The sequence below is a fragment of the Agelaius tricolor genome, unplaced genomic scaffold (assembly GCF_023055355.1).
Source record: "Agelaius tricolor isolate 1412-34295 unplaced genomic scaffold, bAgeTri1.0.p SCAF_14, whole genome shotgun sequence".
In the NCBI taxonomy this organism is placed as follows: domain Eukaryota; kingdom Metazoa; phylum Chordata; class Aves; order Passeriformes; family Icteridae; genus Agelaius; species Agelaius tricolor.
In genome coordinates, this window is record NW_027269274.1 from 7,617,727 (window position 1) to 7,641,130 (window position 23,404).

Below are 23,404 nucleotides of genomic sequence, written 5' to 3' on the forward strand. Positions count from 1 at the left end.
GCCAGCCTAGATGGGACAGTGACAGAAACGGACATTACTGGCCTTTCATAGAATGTGATGGAAAGCCCAACTATTTAGGGAAAAAAGAATGTTTCTTATTAAGCTACATAGAGAAACAGGAAGCAAGAGGACACATATTCAGGGATACAACTATTTTCAACAAATTCTTTTTCCTGTATGGAAAGATGAGAGTCTCAAAGCATGAGCAAACACGTACATTTTTTTCTTGTTTTCAGCTACTTGATTTTTATTTCATTTCCACCAGACAGTAAATTCTAGCTGTATTTTAGATCTTTTTTCTACTTTAGTTAACCCTCCTATCCTGTCAGAAAATACAATGTCTTTGAACTGGGAAAATAACAAGGATTAAGCTCAGATTGCTGCATCCTGGAGCAGGAATTCCTCTGGGGCAGGTGCTGCACAGACCCACCAAAGAGATATTCTTTATCCCAAAGAGCTTTTAGATTCAATATAAGAATTTGCTAAGGGATTCAGGTGGAAGGGCAAGAAGGTAACTATGGTACTACTGATCAGCACCGTCCACAATGAATATATTTCACTGCCTGCTCCCCCTTAGAATTAAAAAACCTTTTGGTGACCTGCATTGGAAAATCAGTTCTAATGAAAAACCTTTCTGGATACACAAATAAGCAGACAAGAAGATGCATCTTCCTTTCTGGTTTACACAAGCTTTTGGTAGTCATCCCTTATAATGCAGTTCTTTAACACGTGATAAAATGACAAAAAAGAAGTGTCTGAATAAATGTACTGAATTTTTTCACAGCAAAACCCATGTCTGACGTAATTTATTCTCTTGGCACAAAATTATAGCAACTGTTTAGAATTCTTCAGGAAAAAACCCCCAAACAAAACCCAAAAGAAGTAAAATGCAATCAGTAAAGCACCAGTATAATAGATAATTTAAATAATTTCTTGCTTGCTGCCTTAAATCATGATTAACATTAGTGAAATCTATTCTGATTGTTTGAGTCCCAGTGAAATGGCTTCCACGGGAAATACTTTCTGACAGCTACCAGCCAGCCCATTAACCACATTAAGGTTTTGTTGCAACACATTTGTGCAATGTTTCTTTTATCCTTCACACCCCTAAATATTATCCCTCTTTTTATTTATTTCTATTTATTTATTTCTATTTATTTATTTCTATTTATTTCCAGAGAGCCTATTGGGATAATCCTGAAGGGTCACACATCTCCAGGGGAAGACATCCCAAAGACTGCTGGACTTGCCCAATGGAAAGGGGCTGTGCTGAGCACTTTTCAAGCCTCACACGTTCCTAACCAAGATGTCAGGACCCTGATGGGCAGCCTGGCTGGCACAGCATGGAGTGTGCACCTGTTCTAGTGCTCAGAGCCCACAGCCCAGACACACCTGAGGGAGCTGCAGCTCCCCTCCCTGCAAGCCTCACACGCTTCATGGCTGTGCACTGCAACCTGAAAAAATTGCCTTCTGGCATTTAGGTTTCCAAACTTCAAAAGCTACGAGTAATTCTCAAAAACTTGGCTCCCTGTTTAAGACTGTGGCCATCTCCACTGAGAGTAATTAACCAGCCCCTTTAAGAGCTGAAGGAGCAAGTTTCTTCTGCAGCCTCCTTTTCTACCCACACTAAGTGCTTCTGTCCAAGATGTGTTTGATGCTGAGGTTCAGCTGACTCCTCACCTCACCTCTAACCCAGGTTAGAAAGCCTCAGTCCACAGCCTCCCTACCTGCACTCACCTCTCACAATCTCTGCTGGGGAAAGGAACCTGACACAGTGTAAAGAGAACAGCTCATGCTAAACATCCTTTCAAGCTGACCAAAGTTCTGGCCTGTTCGTTACAGTCAGGGCCAAATGAAGCCACCTCCTCATAATGAACCCCTTTTCCTTGAGGGAGACTGCTAGACACTCTCACATGGCAGCTACCTAACATGCTGAGGCAGCAGAAAGAGCTACCACCTGCTGTCCTCTTCCTTCTCCTCCCATAATCAAGTAACTTTTCCAGAAGAACAGAATTTTGTAAGCTCTCCCACGTTTTTTCCCCCTTTTTTATCATACTGAATGCCCAGAGCAAATGCCAGTAAATCCAGGGGACTAAGTACACAGGAAGCTCAGCATGCAGAGCTCACCTTTACAGCTGGGGAGAGACAGTCCCATTTTTCTAACTCAGACAATACTACATTTCAAGTAACAATCCTATTGAATCTGCTACCTTTCATTAAAGTAGCTCTTACAACTCTGTAAAATCCTCCAACCTTTGTATTGATTTTTTTTCTCCTATTCAAAATAACTCTCCTTTACAACAAGAGCTGGCTGTCAGCCTCTTATCTCTTATTTTCACCCCATCTGATCCTCCTTCTCCTTGTCAGTCTTTTCAGATTCCAATTAATCATGTAGAAAATCAGGGACTTATGTTAAGAAGAATGTAGAACTCTTAGCTCATCATTAATATACTGTAATTGCAGTGTAGTGCTACTGCCTCTGACCTTTTCAACAAGTCAGTCGAAATCCTTTGGGGGAAGCAGGACATTCCCAGCCACGATGAAAAGGGTTATCTCTGATTCATGCTACTGGATAGTTATTTCAAAATAAAACTCCAGATGCATTATAACATTTGTAATTCAGTCTAGAAATTACTGGGGCCTGGCAGACAGCAGGAAGATGCAACCATAAAACCAAACTGCTGTTCTATTCTTAAATTTTGTCTGAGCCTCTACATGAACAGTCCCAGGATACACTAACCCCTCCACTAAACATATTTAATTTCAGACCATCCTCTCCTGTTTCTTCCTAATTATCATGGGACATTCACGGAAAAGATCAGCCAGATGGAGACTAAATATTTCACTACTATAAGATGGAGCATTCTGCACTAAAATGGAACCTTGATTACAATAAAGTCATTAATTAAAGTCTCAACTGACTCTTCTGTCAGTATATGGGAGACACTAAAGACAACTGAGAGGAGGCAGTGCAGCAGCTACACTAAGGAAAATAAAACAGTAAACCAGACAGTGATAAGATGGTGTTTAATTTCCACTACTCACAGTGAAACAAGACGGAAACTCAGCGATGTGTTCAATATATCCATCCATTTTATGTTTTCAAAATGATGACACACTGCTTTCCTGACAATGAGAAACTTGAACAAGATTTAAAAGCAGTGAAGAGCAAGAAGGAGCAAAGCCTAGAGACTAGAATAAAATCTTTATATCCTAGGAGATAAGATGGAGATGTAGATTTGGCTTTTTAGATAAGACAGACACGGATGTGGCTTTTTAGCACATTCTATGTTTAGAGTATTTTATGGCTATCTGGACCCTTGAAGACTGTGGGGAAAGGGGAGAGAGAAGACTGTAAGAAAACCAAAAAAAACCCCATCCTGTGTCATTTTGAAGAAAAAGAAATTAAATGTGAAAATCCCCAAGCCATTTACTTGTCCGAATTATTAAGTCAGAGGTGCTGTAAGAAATGCAGATGGAATAAGCAGAGTATGCTAAATTCCCTGGACACTCTACAGCATAGACAGCATGAGCATGGAGCCAAATCCTCAACCAGAGTTCCACCAGCACATCTCCCATCAAAGTTACTGGGAGCTCTAAGTATCCCTTTATAGTGTGGATTTGGTCCTTGGAGAGAATATTGCACTAAAATTACTTCAGACAGTCATAGTATCTCACTGTGATATAGTCCCAATGGTCCTTTTTAGGTCCTCCTATAATTTTTTGACTTCTACTTTGCTACATCCTGCCAGATGGAGGTATGGAAATTAGAAGAGCAACAAGTAAACAAAATATAAGGAAATAAACCCAACACTGGCTCCCTGTTTCATAATTAATCTTTACTTGTGCTTGAAATCAGCACCAGAGATCTTTGCAAAATTACAATTACCAGATATGCTGGATGCCAGAAATAATAAACCCAGCTGCAATACAGAGTGTTAGTTCTCTCCTGTATAGGAAGAGAACATGCTGTGGTATGTTCATCATTTAATGTCATAAAGTGTGTGCAAATCTAAACAGAGTCACAGCTGGACCAAGAGTAAAATTACAGAACATAAATGGTCCCATTTCTAACATTACAAAGTAAATATTCCCTGCCATTCATAGCTGGACAGAAGGCTGGATGTATATGGTAAGTTATTCCAGGTGTGACAGAAAGTCTTAATATTCAGGATAAAACAAAAAAAACACCCAACCTAGTAAACTGAGTACTAATCTTAGTTTATTCTATTCTTACTATTCTTAGTAGTAAAGGTTTTTGTGCACTGAATACCACTCATTTCTTCTACTTTTATGACACTGATTGTGATCAGCCTGTGATAATAAATACTATCAGAATTTAGGTAATATAATGAGAGGTAGAACAGTACACAATGATAAACTCTGGCAAGGTTATCTGAGCATTCAAATTAGAGCAACTAATTGTAGATCTAGACCACACATATGTCAGTATGTAGATTCAAAGAGAAAAAGAAGAAAATCAAAGAAGTAGCAAGAACAAAGACACCATTAGAACCTGGAAAGTCTTCTAATAAACACACTTGAAGAGCAGCAAGAATTGTTAATGCAAATGATTGTTTTGTAATAATAAATTAATAAAGTCAATACAGAAACATAATGTAAAAGCTTGTTAATTGACATAAGAGGGTGTCAGCTCTTCATTTTCTGCAGGATGGTTTGTGAGGGTGGTGGTTTTTTTGGTTGTTTTGTTTGGTTGGTTGTTTTGTTTGGTTGGGGGGGGGGGGGGTGCCCATTTTTTTTGTTGTTGTTGTTTTTTTTTTTAATTAATGGCAAAGAACTTGAGATTTCCAAAAACATGCATGTTGGTACTTGTGGGTATAAAATCACATTGCTCTTTCAGAAGCAATTTAGCCTAAACAGTGCAAGTTTGCTCATGTAAGAGTAAAAGGATGAGGTCTCTATGGCATATTGCAGTATGGTCCTTGGAATAAGATACTCATTTACTAAATAAATTACTGTATAGTACTGTATAATGGTGTTCACATTATAACTGACAATTAGCACCATTAAAGAGAACGCTCATAAACAGCCAAAGCTCACATCAAATTAACACAACCATGATTAAAATCACTCTTCTGATTTCTGCTCTTCACAGAAATAAGCGGCATTTTGCATAAAAATTACTAGGAGGCAGCTAAGAAAAAATTAAAGAAATAACCCCATGGTTATGCTGGGATGGTGGTACCTCACTCCAGCAGCACAGAGAGCACTGCCACATCAGCTCCTCACTTGCTATGAAATATTAAGCATTGGGTTTCCCTCAAAGCAGCCAGCCAGCACAGTGAGCCCTGCCTGCTGCTGGGAACCAGTTTGGTGGCACAGGAGATTAAAGTGCTGCAATTACTCCTCTTGGCTCTAATGAGGGAAACCCGGGTTCTCTCCTGGCCTGAGGGAAGCTCATCTTCTTTATTTTAATTTTGTCACTTTTCCACTTAAGTGGTTTCTAGCATTTGCATGTCCACTTATATTGCTACGGTTTCAGAAAGAAAAAAATAACCTGAGGAATTATAGTGGAGAAGAACAATAACAAAATACAAAGGAGTCAGCAATTCATTAAAATTTAGAAAATGCAACATTAAAAACTTTTCTTAACTCTAAGGGGAAAAAAAAGAGAGAGAGCCTTTTTCTAAACTGGCACAGAGCCCATGTGCTCATTAGGATTCACACTCCACTCACACAGCAATACACTAATGGTATCACTTTAATGCAGCATCACAGCACTACTTCCTGGCCTCACCCAGATATTGCTTGCAAAGTGGCAAGAAAGAGGGGAAAAAGAAGTTTCTAGTGAATGCCAGGCCTGGTATCATTCTGGATGTACGTGGACGTTTGAAGCACATGGACATCTCTGATCATGAATGCTGCTTCAGAGAAAGCCAAACTCATAATGGCTTCATAAAGATCAAGTATCACTAAGGAAAATCTAATCAATAAATAAGCAATCAAGACCACATAATGAAAGAATACCATTACATGTGCCATAGTTTAAAAAGAAGTCACAATATGCTACATTAAAGTACTGCAAGATAATATGCCTTTGATCCAACATGCCTTTAAAGCAGGAAACAAAAGGATGTTCTCATATATCTTACTAACTAATTTAACATATAAATCATAAAAAAATATGATCCAGATGGGCTTCAGTGAAGGAAACCAATTAACGTAGACAGCCTTACCATCTGACACATTAGTTGTAATAATAAAGACCAAACAACATGGTCAAACAATAATGCTCTGTATTAGATCTGACATTTCTAATTAGTTTCTGTATCCTCTTCAAGAAAAAAGACTACCAGCAAGCACTTTGTTTCCCAGAGGAAAAAACTTCTAAACTTAATGTGCACAGATCTCATTCTATGGATGAAGCAGATCTATCTGTGTTCCCTTGGGATGTGCTTTGGAACTAATGGGTTTTGCATAGTCCACATCTGGTTGCAAAATAAAGAGTCAGAAAACATTTCCTTTCAGCTGCATTGCCACTGTAACTGCTGCAGATCTGGAATGCCAATACCTGCACACTGCTGTAAGCTTTTCCTGCGCCCAGAAGAAATCAGAAGAATCAGAAGAATCAGAATGGTTTAGGCTTTGCTTTCTGTAGGACAGAATTTTGGTTTATCCTTTCCACAGCCTCCCTAGAAATGCTACTTCTCAAATGAAGAAGTGTGTTTTTGGCACAGACCTCCCAGCATCAGGCAATTGGGGTTGCATCAGACAGTTGCAAGCTGCACCACAATTAGCATTACAAATTAAAAGCCCCACTGAGAATACATGTACAGTTACTGTTTGAGAACTCCAATCCCAACTATTTAGACAGGTTTTGCATCTATCATCAATAACGACTCAATTTTATCACCTTAGACCTATTGGACCCTCCAAAATCCACCCACAGAAATCCTTTGCACCACACAATTGAAAATCAGAATTCTTGTGTAGGAGGTAGATAGCAACACAACAGGGAAAGGCTTGATTTGGAAACTGTTCTTCCTTAACAAAAAAAAAAAAAAGTAAAGGAATGGCTGTGGGAATTCTGCTAATGTCATCATATCAAGGAAGGCCAGAGGTCCATGTCATTGCAACAAACACAAATGACTTAGAAATCATTAGGATTAACACTAAAACTATCTGATACAGCAATTTCTTTTGCTCAGCATTCATAAACAAGCAAAAATAACATAAACAAAGGCAGTCTCCCCCCAGTTTTCAAGTTAATATTCTAAACAACTGAATAAGAAGACCATAAGAAAATTATTTCTTAGAAACTTGCTTATTTCCACAGTACAAGAACTTCCATTCATCAAGCCACCATCAAATAGCCTTGGAATCCTAAGAAAGCTTTTCTGAAGTAGAAATACTATTTTTGACCTAAACAAGAAGGCCCAGGTTTTTTCACCTCCCCCACTCCCCCAAATTTCAGAAGAGGAGTTGATTTGCTCTATAGATTTCCTGAGTGCATCATCCTGAGGTTTACAAACACCAGTATTGCCAACTGAGACAGACAAGGCAGCATGACAGTGTTTGAGCCTTTGCTCCATCTGCTCAGGGGTGGCCTCTTGTGAGAAATCACAGCTACATCAAGGAGATGATAATGGAAAAGCTCATTAAAAAGAAGACAAAAATAAAATCTCTGCCTCTCAGAAAATCTAGCATACAGGTACACAATTGGGATACAAAAACCAGATTCTAATTCTTGTGTGATGGGGCAGTTTGAACAGGCAGGTGATAATTGGAGGTTTTGATAAAGTACCAGTCTATGACAGCCTCCCTTTGAGCTTTAGAAGCCTCTTCCCACCTCCTGATAAACGTGACTCGGCTAAAACCTCATGTGATGAATTATGGCAAGCTAGGGGGTGAATCAAGTCCCAAGACCACCACTTCTGCTCACCCATGAATTTTCTGGGAAAGCAAGCACAGCTCCCTGCAACCTGCTCAGGATCCACATGCCACACTTGGGAACTGCATATCTGCTTACCCACAGGCAAAGGTAATCCCAGATAACCTCTTGTTTATCTCACCATGCAAACCTTGACTATCAAGTGAAAACTATCAACAAACTCTGTTGACACAGAAAACACAGCAGTGACGAAAGAGCAACCTGGGGCTACTGCTCACCATCCAAGACCCAACAGCACCCAGCTCCCTGCCTGCACTCAGGGCCCTCCTCCAAAGGCACATCCCTGCAGCCACTGCTCACAGGTGCCTGGCTCTGAGCCCATCTGAAGCCATGTCCCTGCAGCCACTGCTCACAGGTGCCTGGCCCTGTGCTCTGAGCCCATCTGAAGCCATGTCCCCGCAGTCACTGCCCACAGGTGCCTGGCCCTGTCTCTGAGCTCATCTGAAGCCATGTCCCCACAGTCACTGCTCACAGGTGCCTGGCCCTGTGCTCTGAGCCCATCTGAAGCCATGTCCCCACAGTCACTGCTCACAGGTGCCTGGCCCTGTGCTCTGAGCCCATCTGAAGCCATGTCCCCGCAGTCACTGCTCACAGGTGCCTGGCCCTGTGCTCTGAGCCCATCTGAAGCCATGTCCCCGCAGTCACTGCTCACAGGTGCCTGGCCCTGTGCTCTGAGCCCATCTGAAGCCATGTCCCCGCAGTCACTGCTCACAGGTGCCTGGCCCTGGCTCTGAGCCCATCTGAAGCCATGTCCCTGCAGTCACTGCTCACAGGTGCCTGGCCCTGTGCTCTGAGCCCATCTGAAGCCATGTCCCCGCAGTCACTGCTCACAGGTGCCTGGCCCTGTGCTCTGAGCCCATCTGAAGCCATGTCCCTGCAGCCACTGCTCACAGGTGCCTGGCCCTGGCTCTGAGCAGGGCTGTGTTCCCAGGGCACTGTGCCTGAGGCTGTCCCTCACTCCTGGGATAGCTGGGCCGCTCTTGGCTGGGGCTGGCTCGGGCCCAGCTGGCTCCAACACAGGCAGAGCAAACACAGAGCTGTTTTCATGGATCTATGGAGAGGTCCTGTTAGTGCCAGGCAGGGGACAGCAGCTGAGCCCAGGTAGAGGTCAGGTCCTGTGTGTGGGCAATGAGCAATTCCGCTGACAGACAGTGGCCTCAGCACGATGGCTCCCAAACTGCCGCTATTTCTTTGAAAGCGTCATGGGAAAGGAAAAGTTTGGAGGACAACGAGGTCACTCGGCAGATATTTGTAAGCAGATCCTCCCACACATGGAAAGCTTATGGGACAAAGGAGAAAAGTGGCTGTTTGCAACTTAACCCATGGGACATGAGAGCTGGCAAGGCCAGCAAAGCAGAGCTCGGAGCTGACATTGCAGAAGCACATGAGAGATGATGGATAGAGTGCTGTGAGGGCCGGAAAGGCCTGCAAAGTGATACTTTCACTGAAAGAAACATTGCCCTAGTTCACAGTTGCCTTGGGCTACAGCAATACATTCTGATTTTGTTTTCTCTCCACTCACCTCAACGGGGAACCTCTTGCCGTTGATGCTGTGTTCAGAGCCAGCTGATCCATTGCTTTGGCCCCAGTGAAACTCCACTTTCTCTGCCTTGAATCTGCCCGGTAACCCGGCACCACTGACAAAATAATCGTCCTTCAACAGGATAGCAACTGCACACACAGAACAACAAGAAAGAAACTCAGCATAGTTCCTCTGAAACACTTACAGTTTTTGCTCACTATGTCAGAATACTTCTCCTAATGCATGTAAAACGTTGGATCATCATTTTCCTCTTTACGGGGATTGTTAAAAATCAGGTCTGCAAGTAATGTTGGCTAATTCTGGAAGTGATTATGACGTTACATAGACTAGAGAAAATCCCAAAGTCCAAATTTCTCAAGGACATTTTGCCCTCCTTATTGGACTTTGATTAAAATTTAAATGGAAACTACATCAAAACCGGTTTAATGTAGTTCCAGAGGGTAATGGCTGACCATGGTCCCTGCCCTTATAAACCCCTCAAGGTCTGTAGATCGTAAGTTAAGAAAAGAATGGGTCTCCTGTTTTTTGGATTTCCTCTTTTTTGTTGGTGGGGACCCTGTGCCCTGTCCCACCTCTACTGCTGGACATGCTGGGTGCTTTCCTTAGCCTCCCTGCTCCTCCCCTCTGTAAAATAGGGAGAGTCAAAATAACATTTTTGAGACTTAGTCATGAGACATCTTCATGTCTCAAAACTGTGTTTTATTACAGCAACTCTGATATTATTATTATGTGATTCAATAAGGGTCAGAAAGATCTTCTTTGTATTCTCTTTTCACTTCCAAAAGCCTTTGTATTTTATGTAACAATAAAAGCCGTAGGTCCAAACAGAGAGCAGAATCATATGGTGGAACCTGGTATATGTTACAAGGGGAGGCCTGTGGTCCAACCAAGAACTGATTCCAGCTTTCAAAAAATTCCTTTCTGCTACTCTCACTACAATATCCCCTTTCTTTCCAGCATCTCCTGGTTTTAATACATACCATTCCTAAAAACTGCTCCCCACAAAATTATTTCTTCTCATCCCTCACAAAAACAGAACTAAAATTTGAATATTGTTTCTGTAAAAGTCATTGCAGACCAGTGCTTGCTGTGCCCAGAATCCTAGAATTTAAGTTTTGGGGTTGATTTTGGAGATTTTTTCTTTTTTAATGGAAATAGCAAAAGCCACAAGGATTTCTCTGTGTTCTTGAGCCAACTGTGTCATCACAACAGGAACATTAATATAAATCCAATTTTGTTATGTAAGAAGGAGGATTTAATTCACCACTGGAAAAAAAACAAAAGAAAGCTACTTGTGAAATAAAAGTTATTTCTCTGTTGGTGACTCAGTGCTGCAGGCCAGGCTTTGTGTCCTCCCCTGACTGGGGCCCACAGCAGCATCATCTCAGGTGCAATTTTTCCACACAGCTCAACTTTAAACAGTTTGTGTTAAAACCATCCTAATGTCAAATTGCATGAGATGTTCAGATGTTTCTAAACTGCGCCAGCAAAATCATGGGGCTGTTTTCTTCCTGGATTTCTGCTTCTTTCTGCACTCCCTCTGCAAGTGGCTATAGGACAGTGCCTGTGTCAGCCTGGGTACTGCTGGTAGTCACTGTCTGCTTACACCAAATCCCTGGAACATGAGTGACTGAAAGCACCACTGCTCCCTACTTCCCTTCAAAAATTCTCAATGAGCTCAGCAGTATTTTAAATGGTGAAACATCTCATTCAATCAGTTAGTTACAAATTCCATAGATGAAATTGTAGGAGATGAGGAATACAGCAAAGCAGATTCGCATGCATCTGTTAAAAACCTCTGAGGAGATTCAGTTGCATCTAATAAATATTTGATAGTTCCCAAATAATTTATGGCTCTGTCAGGGGTCATTTTACTTGTTTTAGATGAATAATTAAAAAGGATAATTAGGAGGATGTACAATCTGGAATGTTCATCTAATTGTTCATTTTACAGTATTTCTTACACTGCTGAGCTGTATGACACATGTTCCCATCACCTTCTCAGCTAAGCAGCATCCCCTTACTGCCAGGAACTTCCCTCCTTTTTCTGTAACCCCAGGTATTCAGGACTGAAAGAACTAAAAATCACTTTACTGGGCTTTGGGAGCCACTGCTTTTATCCCAGGATTTGTGTAGAGTGCAAGGAATCAACTCCCAAAGCCCACTGACTTAAAATACTATATAATTGAGATTAAAAACCCAAAGAAAATGGTGTGCAGCCACCAGGACCACAATTGTGTGATGCCATTTTCAGGTTCAGGGCTGGTGTTGGATGCCCATCACCCCTGTGAGTGTAGGAACAAACCTGGACTCAAAGCAGCTCTTCCCGTGCCCTAGCAGAGCAGCTCTGATGGTCAGGACCAGCCAGAATGATGCACATTATTACACAGGATATTTAACAACAGTTCTGGCAGAAATTTTAGTAAGATTTTCTAAGCAGAATTCTCCTCATTTTAGTTTTGGTATGACCATAACTAATGCAAATACAACTATGAAATGTGTATATCCTCCAAGTGATCTCTATCACTTAATACTATGGTCAGCTACTCTAGTGAAGAAATTGAACCCATGTTAGTGCCTTTGCCAATGTAATTGTGCACAAAAGCACTTCTAGTCAAGACAGAGACCTATAAAATCCATTGATATTTTCTGAATAAAACACTGTTTTCTGTACATTGTCTGCTCTTTACCTGGTAGAGAGGGGGAAATAAATAAGAAAGAGCAGAACAAATCTAAACAGAATTACCTTTCAGAGCCTAAAAATAATTCATTGTTCAATCATTTTAAAAAAAAATTACTAGGTCTTACAGCCATAACAATAACCCAAGCAGCATATTTCCTGCCAGTTAATGAGCATTAAGGTTAAGGGCCTTTAGCTTTCCCAGGGACCCCTGTCTCTTTAAACCAGACATTAATTGCTGAGAAATGCCCTCTACATCCATCACCATTTCTTAAACAGTTATTTAGTTTACTGTCTCTGTCAGTCTGCAATATGAAGGTCTTGTGTGGCCATCTGCTCCAAGACTCTGCTGCCAAAATGCATCGCGATTTATGGCACAGTCGGCCTCTATCTTCTACCCACAAGCCAAAACATCCTACTTGGTGTGCTGCTCTGCCACTTACCACCTTAAAAATTAAAGCCAGGCAAGTTTCTTCAAAAGGTCGGAAAACCAAGAAAAGGAATGGGACTTGATAAAACAAGGGAGGAGTCAGGAGCTCAGCAGAAGAAATCAGGGCTGACAGCAAGGCAAAAAGAGTCTTCACGTTACCAGTAAAAGGCCATAAGTTACCAGGAAAAGTGACAGTTACTGTTGCTCTGAGAAGCAATAACTTGTCAGCAAAAATCCATACCCCAATGGGTGAGGAAATCAAATATAGCAGCAGTGTTAAAATTACCCAGCAGAGAAGACTGAAGCTTCAGCTTTCATTGCCAACTGTGCCAAGACCAGAAAATCTGCTGACACTTTTCAGTTCAACAGCACAAGGCTCTGGCTTGTACCAGCAACAGTGTGGCCAGCAGGACCTGGGCAGTGACTGCCCCTTGCACTTGGCACTGGGCTCACTTTTGGGCCCCTCACTACAAGAAGGACATTGAGGGGCTAAGAGTGTGTCCAGAGAAGGCAACAGAGCTGGGGATGGCTCTAGAGCACAAGTTTGATAAGGAATTGCTGAGGGAGCTGGGGGGGCTCAGCCTGGACAAAAGGAGGCTCAGGGAAGATCTTCTTGCTCTCTACAAGTCCCTGAAAGGAAGCTGCAGCAAGTGCCTCAGATCCAGCTCCAGCAGTTCAGGATCTGAGCAGGAGTTATTGCCCCTCAGATGAAATGGAGTGACAGACTGTAGCTTGTTTTCCTTCACTGCAAAGCAAATCCAGTTAACATAAACCACCACCAAGCATAGCTGGGGGTTTTGCTGCATTACTTGGGGTTTTTTCCCAGCTTTACTGAGAAGTGCTCCTGTTTGCTTTGTAATCCTGACTTGGTTGCCCTTGGTAGCAGCATGAGGTTCAGGCAAGGTTGAATGCTATGGAAATTTGGTGCTTAATTAATCTACTCATGTTATGTACCCTGCCCTTTATGGTCAGAGAGGCTGTTTGTGGTAATCAGCAATAAATGTAATTAAAAAGACCTGAAGAAAGTGATGGTGCTATTCTTCTAAGAAGGATGTTAATGCTATCCTTTACATGTAACAGTAACATTGCTGCACATACACTGCAGCTCAGATGGGAAGTGCCCTGGGGTTGATGGGTGTATCTGAGGTCACACTGTGTACACAGCTGAGCCACAGCTCCAGAGCAGGTACATGCCCTGGGTCCAGCTAGCCCACCTGTGACAGGGGACGTGGCACAGAGAGCACTATAGAGATGCATGTCAGATGTTAATAAAGATAAAAATATACTTCCAATAAATAAAATTGAATTAATTAGTGGTTTAATCCAATTCCCTAAAAATACTTGACCTTGTCAAATGAAGAGGGTGGCCTTATAATTTCTGCTTTTTACGTTTTTAGAATTAAAGAGTAATCAAATGCATGCAGCTTTGCATATAAATCAACCTTGACCTTTCGTTGAACTGTTTTGGTAAAAATAAGCAGTACTCATGCCTGCTCTTTTTTTTCTAAAAGCCAGAACAGACAGAGCAGAAAAGGATTCAGTTCAGTGAAGAACACTGTGCTATAATCATACCAGAAAAACATTAATAAACCCCCACTACTCTGAGCAGTTATTGCTCTTCCTTCTCTAAAATCTTCCAATTTCTAAGACCTCCCCTCTCCTTCCCCCTGAGCCCTGCATCTCAGCATTCTTTTGGATTAGGTGTTACAGCCTCCCAAAGCTGATAATTCAAGGTTACACCTTGAAACTCTTACACTGCCTTTTATTCTGAGGAATAACTGACTACCAAGAGAATTAGTTTAGACTGAGAACAAAAAAAAAAAACCACGAAAAAAAAGCAGCCCTTAAAAAAAAACCCTTAAAATCAATCTGTAGAACTAGCTCTGCAGAGAATGCAGAGGCAGAGGTAGGTGGCTCCTATTGAAAAATTACATTAAAAAAAAGGACAAAAAACCCAAACAACAGAACAATGAAAAGGGAGGAGGTTGGAACATGGCTTGAATTTCTAATTGACTGCAGTCAGGCTATGGAGACAAGCAGAAGAGAACATACCTGTTTTTCCTGTGTTTTTCATCCAAGTCTTGTTTGAAGATTCATTGTCAAAACCATCCAGCTGCAGCTCTTGATACTCATCTCCAACGTGGGCCAGGTGGTCGATGATGTCTATGGGGGACTGGTGAGACCCCCCACACTTCTCACTGGACGTCACCCAGTGCTCAGGACCATAGGTACCTGTGAAAAAACACCAGTGTCAGCATCCCAGTGGCTCCACAGTGCTGGAGAACTCTTAAGTGTGAGGATGAAGCACTTAAGCTCCCCAGGTAACTCCACCACAGTTACAATTCCCACGTTTGAAAGAGGTTAAGAGTTTTTAACTTATGAGGAGACTGAAATCCTTTGGCTTTGTGCTGTGTTCCAACTTTGCCTCTGGCAGTAATGAACAATGGCCTTTTTTAAAGAACAACTATTCTATAAAACTTTCTGCAGTTCCCAAGCTCCTCCCGTGCATATGTTATCAATTACCACATTGCTCCAGGAACTTCCCTAAAGCTCCAGCCTTAATATATTACTGTATAGTTTATCCTTTCATTATGGACAAATAACGTAACAGACACACATTAACTTGTGTTCTTGCAATACTATGCTTAGATAATATGATCTTTATTAATGATCTCATTTCTTTTGGAGGTTTTGAAGCCAGAAAATAATAAAAGAAAGAATTAAACTAAATGTATGTTACTAAATTTGAAGAAAACAACAATGGAAAAAAAATTACTCTGGAAGAAGTAAACAGGACAATAACCTCTCAAGAATACACAGTAAATTTATTTTGTTGCTATTTTTACATGAGTTTTCTAGTTTGGATGAACAATTAAAATAATATGGATAAATGAAAGGTCTGAGGCAAAGACCTTGTCATCCACACCACATACCAGCCCAAGATGTACTAGAACACTAGGGACCCTCAGCACCACTCTTAGGAGGATCTAAAATGAATTTCAAATTTTTCTTATGACCTGCCTCTCCAACCTTGAAGTTGTATTAACAGAGACTGAGAGCTTATCTTCCTATGAGTGCAAACAGTGGTTTAAGCTCCTGAAATGACAGCATAGATTTCTTGTAAAGCACTTGTTGCTCACAGCTCTTTAAGTGCTTTACAGCAGGAATCAGCCACATTATTCTCATGTAAAGACAGGGAAGTTGATGGCTGAGAAGGGAAGCAACTTGCCCAAGCCCAAGTGCTAAAATCAAGTTACAAGCCCTCGCTGAACTCTGCTCTCATGAGAGTCCTGATGTCACACCTGTGTCACACCTCTGAACTACACAGTCAGCAGGTCTGTTCAGTGGGCAGCCAGCAGGAAACGAGGCACCAATGTGCATTAATTACCCTTGCATCTGAGCAGCATACGTATATTCAATTAGTGCCACCCAAACCCAGCAGTTGGGAAGGCCAGTTTCTCTGGCCTCTGGGTTTTAATCTGTCTAGTTGCAAAGTGCATTAGTGCTGTCTTCTTGTGAGCTGATGCAGGACACTTAATCAATAGCAAGATTTTGCTATACTCATCACACACAAATGCTGCCTGGTACCCAAATGACAATAAAAAAAATTTACTTTCAAGTACAATTAGACAAAATTGCAATATAGTTTAAAAATCATTTACATCATCTGCCCAGGTTAAAAATCAGTTCTGTTTATCTTGGGCTTCAACTTATATTGTCAGCAAGAGCTGCTTTCAGCTATTTCCCAATGTGGCACAACCAAGGAGAACAGAATTATTAAAACCCCTACATAATGGAAACCAAATGTCTTCCACTCAAGCACAGCTATTTTTCTCCAATCAGGATGCTCTTAGTAATTGGTCTGTAGTGAGTTAATTGGAAATTCAGATTTACTTTACATATAACCTTGCATCTACCCCATGAAATTTGGGAATTTGCTTTAAATATCTAGCACTACACATAATCAAACCCGCCAGCTCTCGTTTTCTGGCTTTGTTATAAACAAGGGGTGAGCTTTTCAAAAGCACTCTGCCCACAGAGGCTATCGCAGTGGTTTCAGCTGTGCATTCAAAAGGGGCTGTGCACTCCAATATTTCTTTTATAAGTATTCTGGTGTCAATGAGGAATTTTTTTCCTTTTTTTAAGTAGGCAGATTTATTTTAACAGAGACTGTAGGGTTTCTTCGATGTCACAATTATTTATTTATTTACTTATTTATTTTAAGTATAGCCAGTTCTCAACCTATTTGCAGTGAAAACTGCCTTGTCAAAATGAATAAAATAAGCCATAAGGGTAAACAAACAAACCACCATGTTGAATTAAAACCTCAAGTGACTTAGGTACCTGAACTGACTCTTGCTGAAATGTAGTGTTTCACAGACTTTTGAAGGCTTTGTTTCATTTTAAAAAACAAGTCTTCTCTTTTTTTTCTTAAATTAATTTAACTTGCTTGAATTAATTTAATAGCAATAAATCTCTTTTGATAAACACAATAGCTTCACTTGCTTGTACATCTATAATCTAACAAAATAAAGCCTAGCAGTATCTGTTTTTTCCATGTGACAGGATAAGTTTCCATGCATAAAATGTTTCCATACTCGTGCTGAATTATTAAAGAAAAAAAAGAATCTAATGCAATGAAACTCTCTCAGCAGTTCAAAACCTCAACTTAGTGCTGGTGCTGTGACTCCAAGTCCTGACATCACAAATTACAGTCATAAGGCTAAGCTCTGATTTAGAGGTTCAAGACCTGCTAGTTAAAATCAGCCCAGGATTTTATAAATGCCTGGGCTTGCCATTAACTTCTTTCACAGGTTTTTGATATGTAAATGACTACATGCAATGTGACCTGCACCATAATGGCTGCAGACTGAGACAGATATAGGGGCCACAAGCCCAACACCTCCACTCCCAGCAGTGCAGAACTGGGGCTGCCCCAGCTTTAACAATGACCACAGAAAGGGGAAGGCAGGCCCACGAGGGGAGAGGAAAACTTCTGAGCTTGAAACAAAACTAAATAAATTATAGCTCCTACCCAGGAAAAAAAAAAGGCACTCAACAACCTATAAAATGTAATCAAGAATAGTGCAGTGTGATTCACAAATTCCCAGGTGGCCATCAGAAGGGTTCAGGCCCAACTGCCTGTTTTTTTTCCATGGACATTCAAGTGCACTTTCAATTAAAACTGATCTTCCACTACAGATTTCAAATTAATTCTTCTTCCAAGTGTCTCATGCTCCAGACATCCTTGCTTTGCAAAAAAGCCCTATATCATTAGAGGAGGAAATAGAACACTTTTCCAAGCTTGCAGATATTGATTACCTATTCCTTCCATCAAAGCACAATTGCCATTCTGCACTGTATAAATCTCTTCAGCGTTAGACACTTTATAAAGTACTGAGAATTATATCATTAATCATTTGCAGTTACACCTGTCTTGCTTTATTGAATTCTTTGTTTTTTAGAACTTTAAATAAATGCTTTTAAATAAAAACATGACACTAAATAAAGACTCTGTTTCACTTAAACCTAGTTAAAAAAAGAAATCCTGTAATTTTGTGTGTGACATTTACCCATCTGAAACACAGGAACTTATGGCTATTTGTATTTCATTTTTCCAACAGTAAGCATGGTGACTTAAATCAAATAAAATTTCAAATGAATTTGAGTTGGCCTTTTAAGGCTGATAAATAATTCGGTTTTCAGAAGCCAAGAGCCCACACCTGTGTTAACAAATAACACACATTTCCACTGAGATGGTGGGACAACCTGCAGGCAAAGGTAAACAACAAGCAGCCTCCTCCTAGAGCTGGAATATTTGATGCAGAGGCAGCACAGAAAGAATGATAACTGATAATGTTTGGCATCTGCAGGAACTGAAAAGGGAACCATGGGTTTGGGTCCAACAGCTGGGGCAGGAGGGCTGGGCCCACCCCAGATCACCCAAATGCAAGAGCAGGGTGTGCTGGGGTGGCAGCCAGGTCTCTGGGAACTTGAACTTTCCTCTGCTGCAATCAGAGACAAAAGGGCTCCCCAGGCTGGGAGGAGAGCTGGGGTCTCACACACATTTCAACCCACACTTCACGCCAGAGATGTTATCACCCATCCTTGTCTGAAATTACCTGATGCTTCCTAGATTCTTTTCTCATGCAAAATCATTCTGTCAATGACTGCAGTAACTTTAATAGTTTTTTAATACACTGTCTGCTCCTTAAATATAATCCAAGATTACTTTTTTCTTCTTTTTACTGCATAAAGAAATGAGCGGTCTTCATTAATGAAAAACCATTAAAGTAATGTATTCTGCCAAAATCTAATTAAAGCTTGTATAAAAACTTCCACTTAAAAAAAAATCAAATGTATTTGTTTTTCTCACACAGAGAAGGTGTTTGTTTAAAACATCTGTTATTAAAAACATTGGCATTTCCTTGATTTTGCATAACTTTTTAATTAATGGATCAGCTACTCGGATATAAACTGGTCTGTAACAGATATAACTTTACACAGATATAGTTTTACAGAAATTAGCAAATTTTGAGTCATATGATTTTCATAATTCATTCATAAAGAAGCAGAAGTATAAACTTTTTTTTTTTTTTAATTTCACTTGTTTTCTAAACGTTTTTACGAAAATGTGATTTTAAATCTCAGGCCTGACATGGAAAGAACTAGTTTAAAGGCTTTAATTTTGGAGGTTTTTTATTAATTGTTCTTGGGTGTCCTTTTTTTAATAGAATTACCTCAGACAACTCTTTGTCTGTACTCAATGCCTCTTTACTTTTCATTTCTGAATGAAAATGGTAATAATGATTGCAAAGCAATCAAATCCCTTCATTTCTGCAATTAGCTTGGTCATTTCATGGAGACATCCTATCCCATCATCTCAATATGGGAGAAACTTCCATGTTTCTCTTAGAACAAAATCCAACCAGTTATTAGGGATGGACAGAACAAATTAGTATTTCCTCTTCAAATGAAAACAGAGGTCCCAGTCTTTGCTTGCACAGCTCTGGAGGGGCAGCCTACAGACCTCAAGGATCACGACAGGTAAAAACCTCTGTAAATTTTACAGGCTCTGGATAAATGGAGGTGCTTCCCTTTTCAGGGACGGGCAGCTATGACCTGCACAAGCATCCCAGCATTTAGCTGAGCAACACTACAGATCTGAATCTCTGCCCTACTTGAACTGCTCCATCGCGAGCCAAATCTCAAGAAACACTGAAATGTCACCATCAGCAAACAAAATCAGTTCCTTTCTTCCACACAGAGGAAGAACAAGGAAGAGGTGCCCTTGCTCAGCTACAAAGTAATGAACTTCAATAGCAGGCTGGATTTTCAAACAGGAAAAATTGTTTTAAACAAACAAGTATCAGTGAAATTCACTACAGAAGTGAAGCATTTTAAGATCCTTCAGAAATCTCAGTCCCAGGGCTCCTCTCTGTTATTTGGAACCAAAAATCCTGAAGCTGTTACTTGATGCCAGAAGATCTCATCATCACTGTTTGCCGTTTAAAAGGAGCTGTATCCATAAGTCCAGGAAGGTGCTTAAGCCATGTAAATAGTGACAGGAAGCAAGGCAGTACTGCAGGTCCAGACTGGCTGAAAAATCAGCCTCCCTTTGCCCTCTCCTCTCACCTGCAGTCCCCTCCTGGGGAAGCAGAAAAAAAGTGAAATCTGTAGGATGAAGCTTAAAGACTGCACTTAGATACAAGGCCGAAAAGAATGATTTGAATGACATATCTCTTGCTGATTGATTTAGCATGAGGCTGCAGAGGTAAAGGTATAAAAATCCCTGAAAGCCTTGATAAAAATCAGTAGCATCTTTCAGAAGTCTTCCCATTGCAGAGAAAGCAGCCACGTTGTTAAATCATTATATTAGGGGGAAAAGTTGCTGAAATTATACTGTCTTGCTCTAAAGTGATGGCATGCCAAAATCAAAGGGATGGAGAAGGAGAGCCTGTAGTTAAGAGTTCACAGTGCTGCTTTGAACAAAGATTTCCTGCCCTGGGGGAAAAGGGCTTTTCATTTTATTATTCTCTGTCATCACTCTGTTTAACATGAGACACTCGTGCTTGCAGAAAATTCCAATTACTGCTTGAAAAATGAGACCGAATAGCAAGGGCAAGATCCTGAAGAGCTTGCTGAGACACAAACAGGTCCAAGCAATCTGCAAGCTCAGTACAGGGAAGGTGTGCAAGCCTTGGGAGAGATGCAAACAACCAGGGACAGTTTTCTGAGAAGTCAAAAAATCTGAAAGAAACTTCCCCCATGAACAATCCCCAATAAGGCGTATCTTAACCAGTACTTGTTGGAACAAACACAGAATCCAGAAGATGGAACAAAAAGGGGCTGGATTTAAATAACCCTTGAGCCAGCAGCAGCAGCACAGAAGCACCAATGCCACCAGAGCTGCAGCTCCAGCACTGTCCAGCCCTGGGGCTGTGGAAGGAAAGCTGATCTTCAGAACCCATCGTGTCAGTGGTACTGTCACACTGCCAGGATGGGGCAATCACAAAGAGAGGCTTTAAATCATGCTCCTAAATATAAACTATCAAATAATGTCTGCAGCTTTTAGACTGAAAGACAGAGTGCCATGCATGTTCTCCTGAAATTTTCATATCCACAGATGCTGCAGTTATTGCTGGGTTTTTAATTAAACTTCCTAACCTTCAATTACCTTTGGAGAAGTTTTGAATGTGTTTTCAACCTTTGCATTCCTTAGTGAACTATTCTCTATTACACAGTCACAAAGCAGTGGGGTTTTTTTTATATATCCCCCCCCCATATACAGACTTTCTGCATCCCAATTTTTATCCTCAAAAAAGTATGAAGCTGCCATGAATCTTGTATGAAGCTCCCACTGTACCTATCAACCTGCCAGTGGCAAAATGTATGATAAATATCCAACATTAGGAAACACCAGGAGCTTAGGACAAACATTACAGGAAGCTCAAAAAAAGTGGAGAAAGTGTAATTACTAAAACAAGCTTTTTCCATAAACATTTCAAGTTTTAGCATTTGTGAGCTGAATAATTTACCACCACACAAAAGTGAAAATGGTACTAAGTTTAGCTGTGCTGGCAAAATAGTTTGGGGCTTTTTCAGGGGTGTCTCACATAATAAACTCTAGATAAACTTGCCTAATGAATTTAACAACTAATATTTCAAAATTATTTATACTGAGCACAGAGCACAACAATATCAATAAAATTATTATGCAGAACTCACTGAGTGGGAGGATAAATTGTGGTATTGAAAGTGCCTGCTGGTGGCAAGTGACTGAGACAATGTATATCTACATCCTCTGTTTTTTATCATTTTCTACATTTTTAATAAATGTATCTGACATCTCACACCATTCATTTCATAACCGTCAGAGGCCTTTTAAAACTGCTCACCCTGAGCTGCATATAATAAACGAGGTGATAACTTACAATATAAGGAAAAAACAGGAGATTAATTTATATGAAGGCATCGTAAATTATCTTTCTTCTATTCTTATACTAGTTCAGTAAAGCCCTGTGAAGACTAAGGACAGACATAAAAATAGATTTTTTCCTAAATATAATTTTGAAAAGTATAAATCCTAATGGAAATTACAGAATGAAGATGTATTGCAAATCAATGCAGTAGCTGAGTGAGAGCACTTTATGTTGTTGGGAGGAAGACACAGATTTTAGTAATGGGTGCATTGGACAGGTCACATCCAGGCCAAATTTCTCTGAAGAAGGGTCTCTCTTTTCAACTATGCTTTTTTCATTTACAGGGTAATAGCTGGATGATGATGGACCTTGAAAGGAGGGATATTTAATATTGCTCTAGTGCCACAATACAGCAGAAGGAAGAGGGGTTCCATTCTTCCAAACCTCACTAGCAAACAGCTGCTGCCTCAAAAAGCTTGAACTGAACAACATAAGACAAACACAATATAAAACATCTCAAACTTGAACAGATGCATTCCCCTGGGCTAACCTCCCCTTCTCTGTAACACCTTGCTTCATGCTTTTTCTCCAAGGCCATCTTCCAGAGCTGGCACTAACACACCAGAAAGGTGATCAACCTTTCCATGAGAAAGAAAAAAAACCATCATTTCTTGCAGAGAGCAAAGATAAAAGAAGAAATGAGCCTGGCATTTCACAGAATTAAACATATGAAAAAGCACAAGCTCATATAATGTTGATGTAAACCATGGTTCCATCTGTGCTACTCCAAGGAGAACGCACAGCATGAACAAAGCTCCGAGAAAATAAATCTGAGCAAACAAGAGGAAGAAAATGGGCAAGAAACTTTCCCACCCAAGAGTTGCTGGATGCAGATGGAGGCTTTGGGGGCTTCAGCAAGACTTTGTTGAAAGAAAAGGAAGCAAGACGACCTGAATTTGGCTCAGTGCTAACTACAGCCACCATTGCCAACACCAAGAGCAGGCAAAAGCCAGAAGACAAGCAGCCAGCTTGCCACCCTGTACCTGTGATCTCACCAGTGCACTGCAGGTGACAGTCCCCACAGGATCTGGAGCTGAACCCGGGGAGCAGCCCTGGAGCATTTGCTGAGCTGAAACTGTGGGAGACACACCTGAGGCTGCAGGAGCAGTGAGGCAAGGAGAAAATGTGCAAGGACAGACAGGATGGGCTCAGGAACCCTTTTGTGGTTTTTGAGCCAGAGATCATGGGCTGTTTGAGGGCTTGACTGAGACCCTGCTGAAGCATCCATGCTGCCATGCTGCTGAACCTGTCCAGGGGCTCAGACAGGAGCCTGAACGGCAGTGACAGTAACACACCGCGACATTTACCTCAGGAAATCTAAAATTCCCATCTTGCTTCTCGTCTCCTTCCTACCACC

At 40.9% G+C, this 23,404-nt stretch overlaps 1 protein-coding gene across 1 annotated transcript in view; it reads right to left on the reverse strand.

Moving 5' to 3' along the window:
• PTPRG (protein tyrosine phosphatase receptor type G) overlaps window positions 1-23,404 on the reverse strand; it is a 394,955-nt gene that overhangs the window by 169,421 nt on the left and 202,130 nt on the right. The window contains exons 3-4 of the mRNA XM_071439469.1: window positions 14,618-14,797; window positions 9,435-9,583 (exon numbers count right to left, since the gene is read on the reverse strand). Of these exons, the coding sequence (XP_071295570.1) occupies window positions 9,435-9,583; window positions 14,618-14,797 (329 nt within the window). The remainder of the gene's footprint in view (window positions 1-9,434; window positions 9,584-14,617; window positions 14,798-23,404) is intronic.